The sequence below is a fragment of the Chiloscyllium plagiosum genome, unplaced genomic scaffold (assembly GCF_037043375.1).
Source record: "Chiloscyllium plagiosum isolate Xiang-an unplaced genomic scaffold, Cpla_swu_hap1 HiC_scaffold_10, whole genome shotgun sequence".
Classification (NCBI taxonomy): domain Eukaryota; kingdom Metazoa; phylum Chordata; class Chondrichthyes; order Orectolobiformes; family Hemiscylliidae; genus Chiloscyllium; species Chiloscyllium plagiosum.
The window spans coordinates 43444048-43468753 of NW_028270148.1; the positions used below are offsets into that span (position 1 = coordinate 43444048).

The following is a 24706-nucleotide window of genomic DNA, read 5'->3' on the forward strand; positions in this document are numbered from 1 at the left end:
TTTGTTTCAAAGAGCTACAATTGAAAAGTGAAGAATTATACTTCAAATGTACAGAGCCTTAGTCAGACACATGAATATTGTTCAGTTTGACAACATTACACAGAGCGGATAGATTGAGTTCAGATACACAATTTTTTCATGAGAACAATATTGTAGTTTAAGCTTTATTTGATACTTGTTTGTATAAGTTTGATTAAATTCTAAACTGAAGGAAATAGAAATACTGCATCTTTAAAGCAATGAAATACTGCATCTAGCCTTTCTGCTAGAAATTCAAAGTGATGAGGTGAAATCTTAAAATTTGAACTCGAGGAAGGAGTGAAATCAGGCAGCTCTATTTTACAAGAGGAATGGAATTCTGAAACTGTTTCCCGAAACATGGTCAATGTTGGGTCAGTTCAACCTATTAAGAATTGAGAGGATAGGTTTTTATTAGAAAAATAGCGTTAAGGGATAAGGTCTAATAGCAGGTGAATGGAGTATGTATCAGCCATTTTCTTCTTGAATGGTGGAAAAGGTCCAGGTTGAATGTCCTGCTCTGGTTCTTGTGTTGCCATATGTCTTAAGTAAAATGCAAATATTCCCTGGGTTGGTTAGATTGAAGCCATATCACAAAGTACGAACTAATGACTGTTTTAGTTAATATTACAAAAAATTCTTTTTTTTTAACTGACGCATGATTGAAGAATGACCTCTTACTATTGTTTTGCCCTGATTTCAGATAGCATTGATGCATTGACAATAACCCCTGGTCCTGGGGAGCAAACTGTTGATATTGAACCGTAAGTGACCTCTTTTAACTAATGCTTAAGACAGTACAGTGAAATTGGTTGTTCATGCCCTTCCCTTCCACACTCGAGAAAACTGCGTTGCCTATTGAAGCACACATTGATGCTTCATTCAAATGTTCATGCTCTGTCACAGTATTATCAATCTCTTTAAAATTATTTTAAAAAGCTTTTTTGTGTTTGTTCTATCTTCCACTCTATTCCAAAATAATTACACTTTGGAAGGGAAAACTTCAATGTCCCTCAAAATCGAGGGAACTACACATTGCTATCCCCATATTTCTTGGCTTAGAAATGTCTTGATTTTGAATAGATTCATAGTTCAAAATGTACAAGCTAGCCAACAAAGAGGAGGATAGTAATAGATTTGAGGAGACTGTTGAAATGGGCAGAACATGACCGGTGGAACTTAGGCACAGAAAAGTGAAGTGATGAATTTTTGTAGGAAGACTGGAGTGAATGAAAATCAGTTGCATTATATAGTATTTTTAAAGACGGCGCAGGAGCCAAGAATTCTGGGTGTGTATTTACATATATCTTTTGAAGGTCAAGAAACAAGTTATGAAGGTAGATCTAAAACAGTATGAATATTTACAGCCAGCCCCTTGACCTTACTATCTCACCTGGCTGTGCTACTTTCAACATTTTCGAGATAAGGTCATCTCTAATCATAATGGACCATTCTGTACCCATACCTCCCTACCCTATCTCAATTTTGTTGCCTTTGTACCTGCTCCTTGAAAACACTCGCCCTAACCCACATACAATTGCACTTTCAAAATCCCACAGTCTAATATTTGGTACTCACTTTCAGAGCTACAAATTTGCTCAACTCTGCCCTCACTTCTACTTTTGTCATAATCCAAACAGGAAACAATAATCTCTTTCACTAAGGCTGTTCCTCCAGGGCCTGTTGTTTTTGATCATCATTCTTGACTTTGCAAAGAGGTACTGGTGTGCAAAGTCTGAGGTTATTCCAAACCTTTATTTATTACTGGTTAAGTCTTAGCTCAAATAAAATGTCTGAGTGAATTCTGAACACCACACTTCACAAAGGATCTTCTACCTTTGAGATGGTACAGTAGAATCCACAGATGAACATACCTCCTGACTCCTCAAAGCCCGATGGATTAATTCCTATTTGCTTCGACAAGTGCAGCTCCAACAAGATTCTGGAAGATTAAAAACATCTAGAGACAAAGCACCGTACTTGATTGGGACTCCATCTAACTAGGTGAAGTCGCCATAGTCCAAGAGACCTTAGGGCTGTGCTCTCATTGGAGAGAGACAGCTGGTGATGAGTTTAACCTGAGGGTTAAACCTGAGGATATCCCAGACAAGGGGCAGGGTTGAGAAAGTGGGACCTTCGTAGTAATGTCAGCTCTTGGTATCATTCTGAATTGCACATCAGCTATTCAGCCAACTGAGCTAACCAAGCTTTGTATTCCATTTAACATTTTCAGCATTCACTTAATCATTAACACACAGTAGCAGAAGTGTGAACTGCCCAAATGATGCATTTAAACGACTCATTTAAGGCATCTTGGATAGCTCCTTCCAAAGTTTGACTTCTGCTGACCAGAAAGACAAAATACTGATGTGTGGGAATACCACAAAATGCAAGTTCCGCTCAAAGCCACACACCACCCAGATTTGGAACTATGTTTCTGTACCTTCACCCTCACTGGGTAGATTCAAGCATTCCTCCCCTATACTATAAGGACTGCAGCAGTTCAAGAAGGCAGTTCACCTTCACCTTTGTTTCCAAGATCACTTAGAGAAAACTGATAAATGTTGTCCAGCTAGTGACTCCCACATCCTGTGAATGAATAGGGCAGTTGCCCTTATAGCAGAAAAGAATAAGAAAGCTAGAGATGTTCCAAATCATGAAGGGTTCTGAAAACAAAGAAAAGGAAGGACTTCTCAGTACCAGAAGGGACTGTAACCAGAAGATGCAGATGTAAAGTAATTTGTAAAGTTGAGCAAGAAAATGTTTTTACACAGTGAATTATGATGGTTGGGGATGACCTTCTTGCAAGGGAGGTGAAGAAAAATCCAATAGTAACTTACAAAAGAGATTGAGTAAATACTTGAAAGGCAATTATTTGTGGGGCATTGGGAAAAGGACAGGGCTGGTGAATAATAGTTTCTCCCACGTTTTATTATTATATGATTCCACTGAGCTGTTCTGTTACACTGAAAAAGAAATTGCCAGAACAACTGGGCAGCACTGGGTATACCTAAAAAATAAGGGGTCAACATGGTGAAGCTGCAAACCGGGGCCTCTGTATAAGCAGCAAGGGATAGACAAAGCTAAGCGATTTCAAAGAATGAGATCTAGGCTCAGCAATCCTGCCATATCTCGTTGTGAATGGTGGTGGTCAGTCAAAAAACTCAGTGGAGGAGGCGGTCTACACTTATATCCCCATCCTCAATGGTGGGTGACCCCAGCAAGTCAGTGGAAAAGACAAGACTGAGGCATTTGTAACAATCTTCAGTCAGAAGTATTAAGTGGATGATCCTTTGGAAGTCCCCAAATTTCACAGATGCTAATCTTTCACATGGTGTCAAGAAATGGCTGATGACATAAGATGCTGCAAAGGCAATGGACTATCATACTGAAGACTTGTGATCCAGAACTTGCAATACTCCTAGCCAGCCTGTTCCAGTATGCTATAACACTGGTAACTATTCAGTAATGGTGAAGGTTGCCCAGGTACGTCCTGTACACACAAAGCAGGATAAATCCAATCTCGAAGCCACTCACCATCCTGTTTTGGAACTATATATCTGTTCCTTCACTGTCAGTAACTCAAAAAATCCTGGAACCCTCTAAATACCTGTGCATCACCTAAAACTTACAGATTGCACAGTTAAAGCAGGCAGCTCACCCACACACACGGCAGTTAGGGATGGACAACATATGTAGCCATTGATGCCACAAGTAATTAATATTTGAACCACTACAAAATATTCCTTGTTACTTCGCTCAAATAATTGAGATAAGCATGGAAATGTGAACCGTTTGATAAAATTAAACAAAATCTAACATCAGTGATTTCTTGGTGATGGAACAGGTATATGTTTGGAAGCGTACTTCAACTTTAAGTCAAGTATCAAGATTGCAAATTGTCTACTTCAGCCTTGGATAGTTATTCGGCAAAAGAGATCGACACTGTTCCCAGTATTTGGTGAAAATTTCTCCTCGTTCGCTATTGGATGCAAGACAAGCAATACAATGACTCATGGACATTTGAAGAGTCTGAGGGATAGTTGGTGATGTTGAGCTGGGAGTCTGCAATGTACATCTGGGAACTGTTGCAGTTCCAGCTGATGAAAACAAGGAGTAGCATATAAGAGTAGAAATAGGCGGGGACTCTGGATAAGTCTTTGGGATACCAAAAGTCAAAGCCAGCAGCACGAAGCAAAACCAGGACTAATGATATTCTGGCTTTGACGAGATAAGACCAACTTTGTGTTTGTTTGAGTATTCAGTTTTTCAATATCAGTGTTTTAAAATTAATCATGAAGATACTGACTTCGCGAAAGATTTTCAGTTAGTATTGGTTGCTGCTTGGGCTGCGTGAAGGTTGAATCTTATTGGAACTGGAATTACTTTTAAAATAAAAATAATTTCAAGGTTTGAAGTTTCATTTGAATTAGTGTTTCATATGGAATACTAATGATTATGACTAAATATGTTTATTAAATTTTGAAATTTGGATCTTGCCAATACAATTTCAATCCACTAATCTTGTAGCAGTTTAACTGTTGTTTGGAAATACTGAAATGTGTACTTATTTTGTTAGGCGAATCAATATGGGGTTACGGTTTCAAGCAGCGATTCCAGTATTGCGAGAAAGGTCATTGGTTGAAAATGATATCTCCAAAGCAGACCTGGTGTGGAAGCCTTGGTGTGAACTGGAAGACCCAGAAATGCAACAAAAAGGTTTTGTGCCTCTTCAAATTTTGCAGTTTAGTCCATTACGTAGATGGTTTTATCAGAAAAGTTTATGCCTAATGTCCTACCTTTTACAACTTTATTTTCTACTTTCCACAACCATATGAAGACCCCACTAAGAATTTAATGATTGGTTATCAATGAATTTTCCTTTCAGCTTCAGATACTTGTGGTTCTGGACTACATTCAGCCAGTGATCCTTTCTTGGTCAGCATCCAGGACCCAATTGAGCACCAACTCTTTGGAGCCATTATCTGATATTTTAGAGACTGACATAATCTGACTCCTTGAATTTCCAATTGATGTAATGTTAAAATGTCTGTAGAGTTATGGTGAGACTGAAATGCTTTTATTTTCATTCGCACTTTCATTGCTTTTTAATATTTCATTTAAGAATCTTGAAATGGATTCAGATATCTCCAAATACATGCATTGTGTGACATGCATTTGAGCTAGACAGACCCAAGGCTCTTGGTCTTTGCTGTGGTGTGGCTGATCTCAGTGGGCAGGACAGTGCATTTATATCTTTTGGCCTGGGAGGAGAAAAACACAATTGATTTCCTGCATCTAGTTCTGTCATTGATTGTTTGGTGTACGTAGTAGGTGGGAAGCCTTTGCCAAACACTTGGGTCCAGATTGTCTGATCAGGCCCATAAACCCAGTTTACAAACTTACAGGAAAAAGAAATGCACACTTTCCTTTGGAGTTTTCCACACAAATGTAGGGGTGGCACAGTGGCTCAGTGGTTAGCACTGCTGCCTTACATCAGCAGGAACCCGGGTTCAATTCCAGCCTCAGGTGATTGTCTGTCTGTGTGGAGTTTGCCACATTCCCCCCATGTCTGCGTGGGTTTCCTCTGGGTGCTTTGGTTTCCTTCCACAGTCCAGAGATGTGTAGGTTGAGCGAATTGGCCATGCTAAATTGCCCATAGTGTTTAGGGATGTGTAGGTTAAGTGCATTAGTCAAGGGGAAATGTAGAGTAATAGGGTAGGAGAATGGGTCTGGGTGGGATACTCTTTGGAGGGTTGGTGTGGACTTGTTGGGCCAAATGGCCTGTTTCCACACTAGGGACTCTAAGATTCCATGTCTGGGATCAGGAACTTCTCAGCTGAAGTCATGTAGACCAGAACAACAAGCCATGCAGCCAGCAGTGAAAAGGATCATTGTTGAAAACACACCTCTTTCAACATTGCCTACTACATTCCAAGATTTTAAGTCCTGAAGTCACTGATACCTACTGAGACGTACAAAGCATGCAAGGGAAATGGACAAAGGCTTAGGGAGGCACAAAGATGTTGAGGTAAGATGCCAGGTAAGTAGCTGAGGGTTTATGATAGCTTTGGGAGGGATGGGGTGAATGTAGGTCTGGATGAAAGGGTGGTGGGGGGAATTAGATAGGGGAGAGTGGGTTGTGGATCAGCTGATGGTTGGTGAGCAGTGGGTTAGGACAATGGGTTGGGCCCTGTACTGTCCAGTCACATCAAGTCTGAGGTGGGTTTGTGTTGGTGGTCTTGGTTATCCAGGTGGTTTGAGGAGGGGGTTAGCTCAATGATTATGGAAGATCCTGAAGAAGGTTCCTGAAACAGGCCATTTGGCGCAACAAGTCCACACCAACCCTCCAAAGAGTATCCCACCCAGACCCATTCTCCTACCCTATTAGTCTACATTTCCCCTTGACTTACGCACTTAACCTACACATCCCTGAAGAAGGGCTCATGCCTGAAACGTCGATTCTCCTGCTCCTTGGATGCTGCCCGACCTGCTGCGCTTTTCCAGCAACACATTTTCAGCTCTTATCTCCAGCATCTGCAGTCCTCACTTTCTCCTAAAGATTATGGAAGATCAGTCCAGCACAGGTTGGACTCAGAGAGGGTGTGTGAAACTTTGGGCAGGGGGGTGGTGGGGCAGAAAGGAAACTGGTTGCCAAAAGAGAAAATGCTGGAAAATCTGAGCAGGTCTGGCAGCATCTGTGAGGAGAGAAAAGATTTGACGTTTCGAGTCTAACTGACCCTTTGTCAAAACTGGTTGCATCTGGCTGATGGTGATGGAGACATGTAGGCTTGGATTGAGTGGATTCACTGGTGTTGAGGAATGATGAGTTGGTCATTGCGGGATCAGTTTTACAGTTAGCTTGGAGTCAGCAGTTTTTAAACCCTCTAGATTTTTCTGCTTAACTGCAGTAAATTGGGCAGCAGTCTGAAAGCTAGTGCTTCAAATAAACCTGTTGGACTATAACCTGGTGTCGTATGACTTTTAACTTGGTAAATTGGTCATTTTCCTGTAAAATCTCTGACTTTAAGTCAAAGTCGGACCTTTGTCGGAAGGTTCCAAATAACTGTCTGTCAGAAGTTTCAACTTTCCATGCAGTTCCCGCATAGTCAGTGCATTGGAATTTACATGTGGTCCCTGCCCACGTCTTCCAACATTCTGAAGACCGAAAGTTTTTAACATCTCCCAAATATTGGCAAATAAGCAAAGTCATGAAAATTAATTGTTGGTTGCAAAACATTTAAATTGCTAGTGGTTCATCAATTGAACACACTGGCAATTTTTAGTGTAGATGAGTTTTTAGGATTCTGCTACAGTTCCATTGTTTTTAAAGAAAGCACTCAAGTTATATTTTTGTCTTGTACTTGCAGACAAAAAAAATCTTTCCTTTACATATTGCTTTTGCTTCCTTGAAATATTCTGAATTCCCTCATGGATGTTGAAGTATTTTCAAAGATGTTGTGCAGGCAAACACACCAAGTTATTCACAATTAATCCAACAGACCCCAATTCAATAAAAAAAAGCTATATGTTCTACTGTTCATGAAGGAATCATTGTAGACCACAAAAAATTCTCCTGTGCTTTTAATCATGACATGAAATCTTGGATTATTTGATATTGTTTATGAAGTTAATGAAAAAAATCAAAACTTTTATATAAAACTTGATTTTATACTTTTTTACAGTGGAAGACCTGCTGAACATGGCTTGCTCTAGTGTGGTACCAGGTGGTGGGACAAATCGAGAACTTGCTCTCCATTGTCTTTCTGAGGCACATGGTAACATTTTGGTAAGTGTGACATTAAAACTTGTTTACAGCTTGTACAACACACATTTTCTTTTGAATTGTTTTGAAGTGCACCGATAACAAGTGGAAGATAAAGATTGTCGTGGATCTGGATTTTAATACATTTTATCATTGTTGCTCATGAGAATCACAGCTTCTGTTTCATTTTGTAAGAACCAAGTATTTTCAATCACATCCTCTTTATTACTGTGGTGCTAGTTTGTTCATAAATATACCATTGTTGAAGGTCTTCAAATGAAACATTACACATTTCTGTTTTGTGGATTTTGAAAATTAAGAAATATTTATGTTTTAATAACTGTAGAAGTGATTTCTTATGCTAAGGAACAACCTTGCGGAAAATAATTTAATTTCATCTTTTTATGCGCTGTATCGATAACAGGAAAAAAGGCAATTTTGGAAAGTAATAAACTAAATAGGTTGGAAAGGTGTTACGTTGTTAAGCATTTGCAAAGGTTAATGTTTTGTTGTGTGACTTTTTCTTTCCTTAGTATAGCCTACTAAATAGAGGTTAAGAGAACATTGATGGTTGTAATCCACACAATCAAACCACTTTATCTTATCTCTACACAGTAAAACATCAGGTATTGATAAATAATGATAAGAATTAGGAAATGGAAAAGAAACCGAAACTCAATAAACCACCTAGATGTCTTTTTCTCTGTCAACATTATTCATATATGGTGTACAGTGCTTTGGCTACATCTGTCTTTTTCTTGTAAGCACTGTCAGTTTAGCTGCTGAATTTAAATGTGTTATAAGTTCTATGGAAGATAGCAAAATTTTAAAGATGTTGTTATTTTGTGTACAATTTCTGATGACATCTCAAACAAAACAATTTAGCACTAATTGTACAACTTCCATGAATGAATAATTGGCTTAACCCCTTCATTTATGTAATGACTGATTCGTCTAATTCTGTCCACATGTATGATGTCTGCAAAAGAGGCTGTGTGAGATTGATGAACGATATGTTATATGACTGAAACCAATTATCAAATTTTTCTGATTTTGTACTTTGGAGATTTAAAGTTTATTACAGGGAAGTAAATTCTTTACAAAGTTTCATTTGAGTATAGCACAAAAGAGTGTAACTAAATGTATCGTGCCAAAATTTACAATCAGGAAAAACAGAATGGAGTTGTCAATAAATATGAAGAATGTTGTGCTTTCCTGTTCTGTTTCTCTTGCAAATTGTGGCCCTTCAGGATGTTGTGAAAATATTGAATGTCTTTCTGTTTCCTTTTATGGTAGGTAGCTGTGGATATTTTACTGATGAAGATGCCTATTAAAGCCAAACCTCATCCACTGGCTGATTATCACTATGCTGGTATGTAAAATCTTGACACACACAAGTTTTTTAAAAAAATCATTGGATAGGGTCAAAAAGCACGGAAAGAAATCCTTTGTTCCAATCAGTCTATGCTGACTGTAATCCATGCTAAACTGCCTGCATTTGGCCCATATCCCTCCAAACATTTCTTATCCATGTACTGATCTAAATGTCTTTCAATTGTTGTAACAATATCTGCACCCACCATTACTTATGGCTACACGACTCACTCTGTCTTTAAAAATATGCGCCCTAGTCTTTAAATCCCCCACTCTGGGGAAAGGACTAAGACGATTAACTCTATCTATACCTCTCGTTATTTTGTAAACCTCTATTAAGGGAATCTGTTAACCTCCTATGTGCCAGTGAAAAATTCCCACCCTAAATAGCCTCTCTTTATAAATCAATCCCTCCACTCTGGCAACATCCTGATAAATCACTTCTGAACCCCCTCCAGATGAATAATACCTTCCGATAACATGGAGACCAGAACTGGACACAGTACTCCGGAAGAGGCCTCACCAATATCCTGTACAACCTCAGCAGAAATCCCAACTCCTTTAGCAGGAAAATTGACATTTCAGGCCAGAGCTCTTCGTCAGGAATGAGGCTGGGAGCTTTTGGGTGGAGAGATAAATGGGAGCAGGGTGGGGCTAGAGAGAAGGTAGCTGAGAGTGCACTAGGTGGATGGAGGTGGGGGTAAAGGTAATAGGTCAGAGGAGGGTGGAGCAGATAGGTGGGAAGGAAGATTGACAGGTGGGACAGGTCATGAGGGTGGTGCTGGGGTAAAGTCGGGGAGGGGAAAGTTTGGAACTGGGGTAAGGTCGGGGAGGGGAAATGAGGAAACTGGTGAAGTCCACATTGATGCCCTGGGGTTGAAGGCTCCCGAGGCGGAAGATAAGGTTTGCTTCCTCCAAGCGTCGGGTGGTGAGGGAGTGGCGATGGAGGAGGCCCAGGACCTGCATGTCCTTGGCAGTGTGGGAGGGGGAGTTGAAATGTTCGGCCATGGGTTGGTGGGGTTGCTTGGTGTGAGTGTCCTGGAGATCTTCTCTAAAGCGCTCTGCGGGAAGGCGTCCTGTCTCCCCAATGTAGAGGAGATTGCATCGGGAGCAATGGACACAATAAATGACGTGCTGAAGTGCAGATGAACATTTCAGAGTAGTTTAGAGAACATCTCTGGGACACCTGCACCAATCAACTCTACCACCCCATGGCTGAACATTTCAACTTCCCCTCCATGCAGGTCCTGGGTCTCCTCCATCGCCACTCCCTCACCACCTGACGCCTGGAGGAAGTATGCCTTATCTTCCGCCTATGGGCCCTTCAACCCCAGGATGACAATGTGGACTTCACCAGTTTCCTCATTTCCCCTCCCCGACCTTACCCCAGTTCCAACCTTCCAGCTCAGCACCATCCTCATGACCTGTCCCACCTGTCAATCTTCCTTCCCACCTATCCACTCCACCCTCCTCTCCGACCTATGACCTTTACCCCCAACTCCATCCACCTATCCGCTCCACCCTCCTCTCCGACCTATGAGCCCCGAGACTGCCAGCCTCATTGCTGACGAAAGGCTCCGGCCTGAAACGTAGATTTTTTTTTGCTGCTTGACCTGCTGTGCTTTTCCAGCATCTGCAGACCTCACTGTCCCCCAACTCCTTTACTCAGTGGTCTCAACAATAAAGGCAAGCATGTGAAATGCTGCCTTAACCACCCTGTCTATGTGTGATGCAAACTTCAAAGAATTATGTACCTGAACTCCTAAATCTCCCTCTCTTCTACAACACTACCCAAGGCCCTACTTTTAATTTTATAAGTATTGCCTTTGTTTTGTTTTACCAAAATGCAATACTTCACATTTATCCAAATTAAACTCCATTTGCCACTCTTTAGTCCATTGACCCGATTGATCAAGATCTCGTTGGAATCTTAGATAACTTTATAAGAGTGTCATTGGCTAGGCCAGCAGTTATTGCCCATCCCTAATTGCTCAGAGGTTCAGTTAAGAGTTAGCCACATTGTTGTGGTGTGGAGTTGCATGTAGTCCAGACCAGATAAAGCTGGCAGTTTCTTTCCCTGAAAGAACATAATTGAACCAGATGGGTTTTTTTCCTGACAATTGATTTTATAGTTGTCATTTAGACACTCAATTCCAGATTTTTATTGAATTCAGATTCCGCTATCTGCCTTGGTGGGATTCAAACCCAGGTCTCGAGAACATTACCTATCCAGGATTAACAGTCTAGCAATAATACCATAGGGAAGGCCATTACCTTCTCTATGATTTTATATGTCTTGAGATCTGCATTCAAACTTTAATGTTAACTGTATCCCTCTCCACCAATGTTGACAGACTTAGTGAATATTCCCCCTATTTTCTGTTTCTCTTGTACAATGGTTATGTTTCCTGCTCTTTTTCAAAATCATGTCATGGGATTTTTGTACATCCTCCTAAGAGAGAACAAGAAGCATCAGTCTAACATCTTATTGAAAGATTGCACCTCTGACAGTGCAGCACATTCTCAGTACTGCACTGGAGGGTTGGCCTTGTTTTTACACTCAAATCTCTAGAATGGAGGTGAACCCACAACCTTCTAACTTGAGTGACAAGACTAATACTAACTCGGCTTTAGCTGACGGTAATACACAGATTACTACAATAGTCAGTAAGAAATTGAGAAGTTATCTGTAAGAATAATAGGGTGGTTATAGTAGGAGATTTTAACTTTCCAAACATAGACTGGGACTGCTGTAATGTTAAGGGTTTAGATGGAGAGGAATTTGTGTGTACAAGAACATTTTCTGAATCAGTATGTGTATGTACCTACTAGAAAAGGTGCAAAGCTTTACCTAGTCCTGGAAATAAGGCAGAGTAAGTGACTGAGATGTCAGTGGGGGAGCACTTTGGGAGCAGTGACCATAATTCTATTAATTTTAAAATAGCGATGGAAAAGGATAGATGGAATCTGAAAGTTAAAGTTCTCAATTGGAGGAACGTTAATTTTAACGGTATTAAGCAAGATCTTTGAAAAGTTGATTGGGAGTGGATGTTTGCAGGTAAAGGGATGGCTAGAAAACGGAAGCCTTCAAAAATGAGATAGAGTCCAGAGGCAGTATATTCCTGTTCGGGGGAAGGGCAAGGCTGGTAGGTGTCCAGAATGCTGGATGACCAGAGAAGTTGAGGTTTTGATTAAAAAAAAGGAAGCATATGTCAGGTATAGACTGGATAGTTCGAGTAAATCCTTAGAGTATAAAGGCAGTAGGAGTATACTCAAGAAGGAAATCAGGAGGGCAGAAAGGGAACAGAAGATAGCTTTGGCAAATAGGGTTAAGGAGAATCCAAATGGTTTTTATAAATACATTCAGGACAAAAGTCAAAACAACAGCAGTTTTAAAAGGGAGAAGAGCAGACAAAGGAAGCACATGGTGAGGGCATTGCAAGAGAGAGAGAGAGAGAAAGAGAGAGAGAACCTGCACAGTTACCGCCTTTGCTGTTTGAATTCTTGTATCGCTGGACATCGGAGTGCATCTGAGAAAAGTAACAAACAGTGAAATCCACAACTAATCTTGGAGGAACTGTTGGGCGAAGTACACAGCACAGAATCAGATATTGAATGTTGTTGTTTCAAGTCTGTACAAGAGAAAGGCTGCAGTAGTGAATACAGTGGGTTCTGTCTTGATTATATGTTTTTTGGAGATAAGTCTCTTGATTAAACTTAAAATATAAGCCATAGCTATTAATTTAACCTGGGGCAGTGTTTGTAGAGGAATAAGACGGTGTTATTTTCTTGGTCTGTAGATTGTGAAGGAGCAAAAATGGCCTTTGCAGTGATATGTACTTCTTGTCAGATGTGGGAGTTTAAAGAGAGTTTAAGGGTTACTGTGGATTATATCTGCCATAAATGCTGTTGGATGCGAATCTTATCAGATCGAGTGGATCGGTTGGAGAGACAGATAGAAGCGATGAGGAATTTTCAACAGCAACAGTTTGTGATGGATGGCAGTTATAGCAAGGGGGGAATGTCTCAGACACAGTCACATAGATGGGTTAACTCCAGGAAAGGGAAGAGAGGTAGGCAGCTAGTGCAGGAGTCTTTTATGGATAGACCCATTTCAAACAGGTATTCTGTTTTGGAAAATGTAGGGGGTGATGGATTCTTAAGGGAACGTAGCACGAACATCTAAGTTTCTGGTATTGAGACTGGCTCTAATGCAACGAGGGGTACGTAGCTTCCAAGAGATCAATTGTGTTAGGGGATTCTTTAGTCCGAGGTACAGACGGATGTTTCTGTGGCCAGCAGAGAAAAAGCAGAATGATGTGTTGTTTCCCTGGTGCCAGGATCAAGGATGTCTCCGAGAGGGTGCAGAATGTTCTCACGGGGGAGAGGGGCCAGCAGGAGGCCATTGTCCACATTGGAACCAATGACATAGGAAGGGAAAAGGTTGAGATTCTGAAGGGAGATTACAGAGAGTTAGGCAGAAATTTAAACTAATATACTGGCAGGGAAATTTGCTGGAGCTGCTCGGGAGGATTTAAACTAGTAAGGGCGGTGAGTGGGACCCAGGGAGATAGTGAGGAAAGAGATCGATCTGAGACGGGTACAGCTGAGAACAGAAGCGAGTCAAACAGTCAGGGCAGGCAGGGACAAGGTAGGACTAATAAACTAAACTGCATTTATTTCAATGCAAGGGGCCTAACAGTGAAGGCAGATGAACTCAGGGCATGTTAAAGAACATGGGACTGGGATATCATAGCAAATACAGAAACATGGCTCAGGGATGGGCAGCATTGGCAGCTTAATGTTCCAGGATACAAATGCTACAGGAAGAATAGAAAGGGAGGCAAGAGAGGAGGGGGAGCGGCATTTTTGATTAGGGATAGTATTACAGCTGTGCTGAGGGAGGATATTCCTGGAAATACATCCAGAGAAGTTATTTGGATGGAACTGAGAAATAAGAAAAGGATGATCACCTTATTGGGATTGTATTATAGACCCCCTAATAGTCAGAGGGAAATTGAGAAACAAACTTGTAAGGAGATCTCAGCTATCTGTAAGAATAATAGGGTAGTTATGGTGGGGATTTTAACTTGGCAAACATCGACTGGGACTGCCATTATGTTAAAGGTTTAGATGGAGAGGAATTTGTTAAGTGTGTACAAGACAATCTTCTGATTCAGTATGTGGATGTATCTACTAGAGAAGGTGCAAAACTTGACCTACTCTTGGGAAATAAGGCAGGGCGGGTGTCTGAGGTGTCAGTGGGGGAGCACTTTGGGGCCAGCGACCATAATTCTATTCGTTTTAAAATTGTGATGGAAAAGGATAGACCAGATCTAAACGTTGAAGTCCTAAATTGGAGAAAGGCCAATTTTGACAGTATTAGGCAAGAACTTTCGAAAGCTGATTGGAGGCAGATGTTCGCAGGTAAAGAGATGGCTGGAAAATGGGAAGCCTTCAGAAATGAGATAAGGATCCAGAGAAAGTATATTCCTGTCAGGGTGAAAGGGAAGGCTGGTAGGTATAGGGAATGCTGGATGACTAAAGAAATTGAGGGTTTGGTTAAGAAAAAGAAGGAAGCATATGTCAGGTATAGACAGGATATATTGAGCGAATCCTTAGAAGACTATAAAGGAATTAGGAGTATACTTAAGAGGGAAATCAGGAGGGCAAAATGAGGACATGAGATAGCTTTGGCAAATAGAATTAAGGAGAGTCCAAAAGGTTTTTACAAATATATTAAGGACAAAAGGGCCCCTCAAAGATCAGCAAGGCAGGCTGTGTGTGGAGCCACAGAAAATGGGGGAGATACTACATGAATATTTTGCATCAGTATTTACTGTGGAAAAGGATTTGGAAGATATAGACTGTAGGGAAATAGATGGTGACATCTTGCAAAATGTCCAGATTACAGAGGAGGAAGTGCTGGATGTCTTGAAACGGTTAAAGGTGGATAGATCCCCAGGACCTGATCAGGTGTACCCGAGAACTCTGTGGGAAGCTAGAGAAGTGATTGCTGGGCCTCTTGCTGAGATATTTGTATCATCGATAGTTACAGGCGAGATGCCGGAAGACTGGAGGTTGGCAAACATGGTGCCACTGTTTAAGAAGGGCGGTAAAGACAAGCCAGGGAACTATAGACCGGTGAGCCTGATCTCAGTGGGAGGCAAGTTGTTGGAGGGAATCCTGAGCGACAGGATGTACATGTATTTGGAAAGGGCAAGGACTGATTAGCGATAGTCAACATGGCTTTGTGCATGGGAAATCATGTCTCACAAACTTGATTGAGTTTTTTGAAGAAGTAACAAAGAAGATTGATGAGGGCAGAGCAGTAGATGTGATTTATATGGACTTAGGAGAACTAGCCATTTGGATACAGAACTGGCTCAAAGGTAGAAGACAGAGGGTGGTGGTGGAGGTTTGTTTTTCAGACTGGAGGCCGTGACCAGTGGAGTACCACAGGGATCAGTGCTGGGTCCTCTACTTTTTGTCATTTACATAAATAATTTGGATGCGAGCATAAGAGGTACAGTTAGTAAGTTTGCAGATGACACCAAAATTGGAGGTGTAGTGGACAGCGAAGAGGGTTACCTCAGATTACAGCAGGATCTGTGCCAATGGGCTGAGAAGTGGCAGATGGAGTTTAATTCGGATAAATGCGCGGTGCTGCATTTTGGGAAAGCAAATCTTAGCAGGACTTATACATTTAATGGTAAGGTCCTAGGGAGTGTTGCTGAACAAAGAGACCTTGAAGTACAGGTTCATAGCTCCTTGAAAGTGGAGTCACAGGTAGATAGGATAGTGAAGAAGGCATTTGGTATGCTTTCGTTTATTGGTCAGAGTATTGAATACAGGAGTTGGGAGGTCATGTTGCGGCTCCACAGGACATTGGTTAGGCCACTGTTGGAGTATTGCATGCAATTCTGGTCTCCTTCCTATTGGAAAGATGTTGTGAAACTTGAAAGATTTACAAGGATGTTGCCAGGGTTGGAGGATTTTGAGCTACAGCGAGAGGCTGAACAGGCTGGGGCTGTTTTCCCTGGAGCGTTGGAGGCTGAGAGGTGACCTTATCGAGGTTTACAAAATTATGAGGGGCATGGATAGGATGAATAGACAAAGTCTATTCCCTGGGGTCAGGGAGTCCAGAACTAGAGGGCATAGGTTTAGGGTGAGCGGGGAAAGATATAAAAGAGACCTAAGGGGCAACGTTTTCACGCAGAGGGTGGTACGTGTATGGAATGAGCTGCCAGAGGATGTGGTGGAAGCTGGTACAATTGCAACATATAAGAGGCATTTGGATGGGTATATGAATAGGAAGGGTTTGGAGGGATATGGGCCGGGTGCTGGCAGGTGGAACTAGATTGGGTTGGGATATCTGTCGGCATGGACAGGTTGGACCGAAGGGTCTGTTTCCATGCTGTACATCTCTATGACTCTAAAAGGGTAATTAATTTCCATATTACAGAGGTGGTGGTGCTGCATGTCTTAAAATGCATAAATGTGGATAAATCCGCAGGAGAAAGTGAGGTCTGCAGATGCTGGAGATCAAAGTTGAAACTTTATTGCTGGAACAGCACAGCAGGTCAGGCAGCATCCAGGGAACAGGAGATTCGACGTTTCGGGCACAGGCCCTTCTTCAGGATTCCTGAAGAAGGGCCTGTGCCCGAAACGTCGAATCTCCTGTTCCCTGGATGCTGCCTGACCTGCTGTGCTGTTCCAGCAATAAAGTTTCAACATAAATCCGCAGGATCTGATCAGGTGTACCCTAGAACTCCGTGGGAAGCTAGGAAAGTGATTGCTGGGCCACTTGCTGAGATATTTGTATCGTCGATAGTCATGGGCGAGGTCCCGGAAGACTGGACGTTTTGCTAACGTGGTAACACTATTTAAGAAAGGAAGGTGGTAAGGAAATGCCAGGAACTGTAGACTGGTGAGCCTGACTTCGGTGATGGGCAAGTTGTTGGAGGGAATCCTGAGGGACAGGATTTACATGTAATTGGAAAGGCAAATGGTGATTAGAGATAGTCAACATGGCTTTATGTGTGGAAAATCATGTCCCACTAACTCGATTGAGTTTTTGATTAAGTAATGAAGAGGATTAATGAGAGAAGATCGGTGGACATGATCTATATCGACTTCAGTCAGGCATTCAATGAGGTTCCCCATGGGAGACTGGTTAGCAAGGTTAGATCATATGGAATACAGGGAGAACTAGCCATTTGGATACAGAATTAGCTTGAATGTAGAAGACAGAGGGTGGTAGTGGAGGGCTAAATAGACTGGGCCTGATTTCCCTGGAGCGTCAGAGGCTGAGGGGTGACCTTGTGGATGCATGGAAATAATCTATATGCAGTTTAAAATAGAAGCATTTTTTTTCTAGCTGAAGAGAGTTGTCAGGCAGAATCCCTTTACTGTGTTTGCCCTATTTAGTAATTATTCATCCAAATTCTGCCATCCAACCACAGAGCTGAAAAGGTCATTTGGATTTCATACACACTGGCAAACATGTAGCTCCACATCCTCACGACTTTTCTCAGCCCCGGCGGTGTCTCTGATTTGCCAAAATGCTTGTCCACATCGAGAATTGGTTGAACAGATATTTGCTTTAGTTACATTTTGCGAAGATTTAAATTTGTCACTAAATTTGTTCTCTAACTGTTGACTCCCCTCCCGTTCGCTGTAAACTCTGTGGTAAATCAAACTATTCTCAGCTTTTAGCTGTGTTGGTTTATCTTTCCCAAAGTGGTTCCATCACCAAAAACTCTGTACACTTCATATCACTTTATTCTGCTCTGCCTCAATTCCCTATCTCTCTAACATTTTCTGTTCCTACAAATCTCCAAGGTCTGTGCTCTCCTCACATTATGGCTTCTTATGCATATAGCTTTTAGTTTCTTCATTATTGGCAGCCAAGCCTTTAACTGTACTTGCCCTTAGCTCTGAAATTCTGCTGTATAAGTCTCTCAAACTCAGTCTTCTCTTTTACAGCATTCACTAAATCTTGCTTCATTTGCTCTAATATCTTCTGAAGTAGCAGTATCAAATTTCATTTTATCATGTTCCTTAAACTGCATCAGGGCATTTGATGACCTTGAAGGTGCTAGATGCAAGTTTGTACTGAGTTGGTCTGTTCTTCAGTGTTAACTTCCCTGGATGTTTTGATTCTCACCTTCCATCTTCATTAGCTGTGTCAATAGCATGTTTCTGTTCACCCTTGTCGCTGATGTGTGGGTTTGATATTATAGCACGCTTCACCAGCAGCAGGGAAATCCCAAATGGCCATAATAGTAAGATTACCTCACTGTGGCGGTCTGGACATTTTCCAACTTTCAGTAATCAATCCAGGACAGGTTTCTGAGGGCCAGTGGAAACAGTGGGTGCTTTTGTATTTTATTGTCAGCCATTGACTGGCACCACATTAACTCTGAAACATTCTGCAAGGCTGGATTGAGGATTGGCAACTGCCTGTCAACAAGCAGCAGCTGCTTAGATGCGGAAATCTACGGGCCAATGAAGGCCATCAATCAGAGGCCATCTTGAATTTTTCAGTCAATAGTTGGGTCTCTCACAATGGTGGAAACATAGCAGTGTCTGGAGGTACTCCCTAGCAAAAAACCAGGGACCCAGCATTCCAGGAGATCTTTGATTTTCTTCACTAGCTTGCCTGGCCATGGTTGTGTCCATAGACCATTCACCATGTGCTGTGGTGGACCAGAAGCTATGGCCATTTTTTTATGTTAAATGTGTGATGGTGACACCTTCCCTCTCCCTTGCTTGGAGTGGGCAGGCTGAAGCATGCATGTGCTGGAGTTCTCCCATTGGTCCTCACACCTTTAGAGTCATATAGCATGGAAACAGACCCTTCGATCCTATTCATTGATGCTGACCAAGTTTTCCAAACTAAATTAATCCCATTTGCCTACACTTGGACGATATCCTTCTAAACCATTCCTATTCATATACTTATCCAAATGTCTCTTGTAAATACAGGTACAACATTTATCACTTCCTCTAACAATCATTATCTCACTTAGATGTCAAAAATTGCTATTGGGATGAGGTTCCGGCGGAACTCTATAACAAGAGCCTTCCTGCCTGCAGTCCTTTGTTGGATGATGAGTATTAACTCTGACCCCCTTATTGGCTAATCCAGGTAAAATCTATGTCAGGCAAATGCTACTGATATGTTCAGAGGGTCAGATCCCACAATTACTCTCAATGATGAGGTCCTGATCCAAAATGGAAAACTCCATCTCCAACTGAACACATTTGATTGTTTTTATTTCATATTAATTTGTTCCCTGAGAACTATAAAATTAATGAGGTACAAAGAAGGCTAACATTTTTTACGCTGCCGGTTTGCAAACTTAGAAAACCTTAAAAAATCTACTTTCACGTGTTCTTACATATTAGAAACGTCAGTAGGTATTATATATTTTCTAAATTCCTGTGTCTCAGTGCAAGTATTCACTTCCTTGGTTGGTCGCTGACTAATCAGCTTCTCAGTTATTCATTTCTGACTATTTGTGGGCATGTTAATGGTGCAAAATTCTTGTGTACTTTATCTTTTTTTTTGAGTTGCTCAGATTGGAATTTACCATTTTTTTTTTTGACTGGTGAATATTGTTCTTGAAGTCTCCTTGCTTTCCAGTAAAGCTGCATTGTTAATGTCAGTTCATCAATGTTCATTGGAAAACAGCAAACTTAAACACAGCTGAATTTTGACAACCCACCTGTCAAATTATACAGCTCAACATTTGTGCTTAGTTGCTATGATCTTGATTCTAATGAGGTGGAGTGCATTTTCTATTTATGTTACTTGGATAGTGGCAAACTTAAGGTCTGAATAATTTTTCCAATCAAGCCTCCATTCAGTAACATGGTTTAGCAGGTAGCTCACCAACCAGGAAGGGATCTGGAGAGGAGGAGATCTAGCAGGTCTTCTGGGAAACTGCCAACAGTGAATCATTTGGAGGTGTTACTGCAAATCTGCCAAAATATAGGGTAATGCTCCTCCTTGTTGTGTAAACATTTCCCCACCCACAACCAAAATTTTCATGGTCATTTTCTAACCAGCCAAACCAGTAGTCCCTCTTTTGTTTTCTGATCTGCTTTACCAATGGAAGATCAAAATTACACCTGCATCAAAGTAAATTGTAGGATCCTAATTTTTATATTGTAACTAAGACACTAATGAGGACTTTAAGATTTTTTTCAAAAGCAAATGCTCATTGTCCGTTTTAAAGGATGAACTTCATCTACTTCCATATGATGTATCTGGATCCCTTTTCTCTTCAGAAGGTAACTTAATTGTTTATGTACCATCCACTCAGGTTGACTTGCTTGAAAATATGTAATGTAAGAAATCAATGAAACATTCATTCAGTGTCCATTCTGGATTTGGTGTTAGCCCCCACAGATGACCCATTAATGGATAATAATTGCATCTCTAATTGTTCCCCTCTTCACTCACTTCAGACAGGTCTCAAATAATAACTGTTGCTCTTAATGATGTTCTGATGAAGATATTTTCTGCATACAGTCACCTACAGTCATTTCAAGTTTGATACAGCTGTTGCAGATTTTTTTAAGCAGTGAAGATTATGATGAGGCTGTGATCTGGTCTATGTTGAATCTTCTTTAACATATTTGAACATGGGAACAGAAGTGGCCTATTTTGCCCCTTTATATCTTTCCTATCAGTGAACTAAATCATGGTTGATTTGTATCTCATGTGCATTTACTTGCCTTTTCTCCACATTTCCCAGTCCTTTATATGGTAAGAAATTTATTGATGGTGATCTTTCAGCATTTATGTGCATGAACACCAAATCTATTTCCATCTACTGCATTTCCTTGTCTCACCATGTAAACAAAAAAAATCTAAGATTTCTCTTTGGTATATTTAACGTCAATGATTTCACATAACTCGCATTGAATTCCATCGACTCTTACTAACTTATTTAATCCATCTAAGGTGTTTTGGAACTTGCTGCTTTCAACTTCACCATTACGTCACTTGTAAATTTGGATAAACAACTTTATTTCTATAGCAATCTGAATGATTTGATTGAATTCATTTTGTGATTAGAACATGCATTTCTTAAAACTTCAACTTAATTACTTCAAAGTATTTTGGACAAGAAAAGAAACCTTTTTTGTTAACTTTAATTTTATGTTATGAATCTTTTGTTCACAACAGTAGAAAATTAACATCCATTCAATAACAAGTCGAAGTGATTAGAATTGTGCAAGGTACAGCAGGTAGATAAAATATTGATCCTAGCAACAAACATACTCTTGAGTTTGTACTTACTGTTCTTATTATTGTAGGTAAATAACCGCAAACTACCTTTTAATTTGACTACCTATTTAAAAAAAACTCTTAATCAAATACTGAAACAATTATTTAAACTTTATTGCATGTAGCAACCAAAATAAGACCCTTCAAGTAAATGAGTTAAGCCTCCCAACTCAACTTGGCTATTACCCAATTAATGGTGGAATTTAGCTACTAGTCCAACCAACAATGTCTGTCTCTGATATCCAGGGTTTGATCCTTGTGCACTGTTGTTCTCTGAAGATCTGCTGATGAAGACTTCTCATGTTAATATCACTTCTCATGTTAGCATCTTATACATTTTCTTGTCCTTAAGGTCTGTGGCATGATTTTATTGATTACCCTTTAGAGTCTTCATCCATAATTTTTGGTTACTCTTTTGGAGCCCTTGAGTTTGCAGCTTGCTTTCTTATTAGAAGTAACTCCTCTGTTCCTTGTTACATTTGGTCATAACTGTCTGTGTGAAGACCCAGCCTGTCTTGCCGTAAACTCCTTAAATTCTTTAGCATTTGGCCTTGTTTGGCTTTGGCATAAGGCAGCCATTTATTAAGTATGTGTCAAAACAGTTTGGTTCATGTCGCCTTGATGACTCTTTTTCCCAGACATGACTAAGTGCTGTATTCCTGTATAAATTTGTCCTTATCCCTAATAGTCCAGGCAGAATTATTGCTGCTGCTTTCAATCTATGAACAGTTATTAAAGTTCTGAACTTTACATTATCACTTTCTAAAACAGTTAAACTTTATTTGTTATTTTACTGCATTGTACTGGGGGTTTCCTAAATTGATGTACTGTAATTCTTGAATACAGTGTCTCATACCTTGACATTTTAGTTTTCTTTATGCTTTAAAAAAACTTAAATACATTTATGATTTTTCCATTCCAGCTGTCTGTGAACTCATTTTTCTCCTTCTCTTTAAATAATTTACTTGATTTACTTTGAATTCATTGTGTTGAATTACATTTCCTAGTTCATCCACTAGCTAAGTGAATAATTTTATTCATTCTAATTATCTTGTAATTTCAGTCTTGCCCAATGACCAATGTTCATGATGTGTATTGGGATCTGAGAAATTTTGCTTTGTCGCAGAATGGTGGCAGCAAGAGACCAGCTGCTTTAGTTGTTTTTAGTAGCTAACAATGGGCTGCAAGTAATTAATATGCTGTCTACCCTGTGTGACCTGGTGGTTTCTTTGTATGAGACAGCAAAGGTTTAGGTGACAATTTTTATTGGAGCCTCAGTTTTATAGTCAAGCATTGGGTACAAAAGCAAGGATGATATCATTGGTTATTTCCAGCTGGCATATTGAGTCCAATTTGGACACCAAACTTTAAGAAAGATACTGTGACTTTGGAAAGGGTCCAAAGGAGATTTACCAGAAAGAATACACGAGACATAGGACTTAGAACATATAGAACATTACAGCGCAGTAAGGCCCTTTGGCCCTCAATGTTGTGCCGACCTGTGGAACCAATCTGAAGCTTATCTATGCTACACTATTCCAGTTTCATCCATATGTTTATCCATTTAAATGCCCTTAAAGTTGGCAAGTCTCCTACTGTTGCAAGTAGGATATTCCTCGCTCCTCATATTCTCTGAGTAAAGAAATTACCTCTGTCAATATCTGCACTATATCTACCATCCCTTGATTTAAAGCCATTTCCCCTTGTGCTAGCCAACACCGTCTGAGGACAAAGGCTCTCGCTGTCCACCCTATCTAACCCTCTGATTTTCTTTAATGTCTCAATGAAGTCACCTCTCAACCTCCTCCTTTCTAATGAAAACAGCCTCAAGTCCCTCAGCCTTTCCTCATAAGACCTTCCCTCCATACCAGACAACATCCTAGTAAATCTCCACTGAACCCTTTCCAAAGCTTCCACATCCTCCTATCATGCCCTATCATGCAGTGAGCAGAACTGTATGCAATACTCCCAAGTGTGGCCACACCAGAGTTTCATACAGTTGCAGCATGACCTTGTGGCTCTGAAACTCAGTCTCTCTACCAATAAAAGCTAATACATTGTATTCCTTCTTAACAACTCTATCAACCTGGGTGGCAACTTTCAGAGATCTATGGATATGGACTCCAAGATTTGTTTGCTCATCGACACTACCAAGAATCTTACCATTAGCCCAAGCTCCACATTTATCGCTGGAAATTCTGATTCCAGCCTCATCAGAAATGCAGTGTGTATCTGAAATGAACACAGTTTTCCCTAGTTCGGGGTACTGGGAGAGGTCATGGCAATCCTTTTTTGCAGGAGTGTGCTGAGTCCACAATTTAAATACCCAGCGGTACAGACAGATCCTGACATTTGCTGTGAAAGGCTAAGTATGTAAGTGAAGTTGGGGGGGGAGGGGAGGTTAGGTGTAATTGGTTCAGGAGCTAGAGTGTCACATGGGAGGGTGGAGTTGAGCAATGCTAGGGTTGTGGAGTTAGTGGCTGGGGGTTTTGGGGCTAGTGGGAGGGTTTCAGAAAATGTCAGGGTTGGTGGAAAGGAATATTAGGCACGTATCAGCCCAAACTGACTATTCAAATGGTATTGGGTTGGGGTCCTCATTGTCTAACATTTCATGGGCAACTGTTAACTGTACAGAATTACAACATTCAAAAGTTCCAACTTTAGTGGATCCTTTAGAACGATTCCAGATAATGGTCTCCCATCAGAGTCTTCAATTCCCTCGGCGATTTCTACAGAGTCTGCTATGTCCAGGTTTCCACAGGGTCCTGACATGCAACTCCCTCCTGTGCTGTTCCAACAAGTTCCTGGGTGCTAGAATTGTTCCTTTCTTACTGACGTGATGCAGAAAAGTATTTATATTTTCACTGTAATTCCCTAGTTGCACAATTCACTACAATCTGCTGCAGTAGGTACCCTGTGCAGCAGATATTTTTGACCCTTTTGAATGATTGGATCTAGCCCAGTTGAAGAGACCCTGTCCTAAACACATGCAGGTTCACTTCCCAGGCAGAGTCACTGTGCATAGATATCACGTGGGGACCCTTAGGATTTCACCTGCAAGCCCTGAGTACAGTTCTCAGTGTCCCACTGTGCAGCCCACAGTGAGCCCCACAATTGCTCCTTCCCTGGTTTTGTATTTCCCATTGGGGAAACATTGAGGCCTGGATATTCTACAGAAGCTGAGCTGTAGGGCTGGGCCATGAATCCCGTGACGCTGTGGCTGGACCACTGACCTCACAATGGGA

At 40.9% G+C, this 24706-nt stretch overlaps 1 protein-coding gene across 7 annotated transcripts in view; it reads left to right on the forward strand.

The window, feature by feature from the left end:
• LOC122552789 (transcriptional-regulating factor 1) overlaps positions 1 to 24706 on the forward strand; it is a 236190-nt gene that overhangs the window by 176340 nt on the left and 35144 nt on the right. For all 7 annotated transcript variants that reach the window (XM_043695722.2, XM_043695729.2, XM_043695728.2 and 4 more), the window contains 4 exons: positions 722 to 782; positions 4598 to 4737; positions 7704 to 7807; positions 9080 to 9155. In XM_043695722.2, coding sequence (XP_043551657.2) covers positions 722 to 782; positions 4598 to 4737; positions 7704 to 7807; positions 9080 to 9155 — 381 coding nt within the window. The remainder of the gene's footprint in view (positions 1 to 721; positions 783 to 4597; positions 4738 to 7703; positions 7808 to 9079; positions 9156 to 24706) is intronic.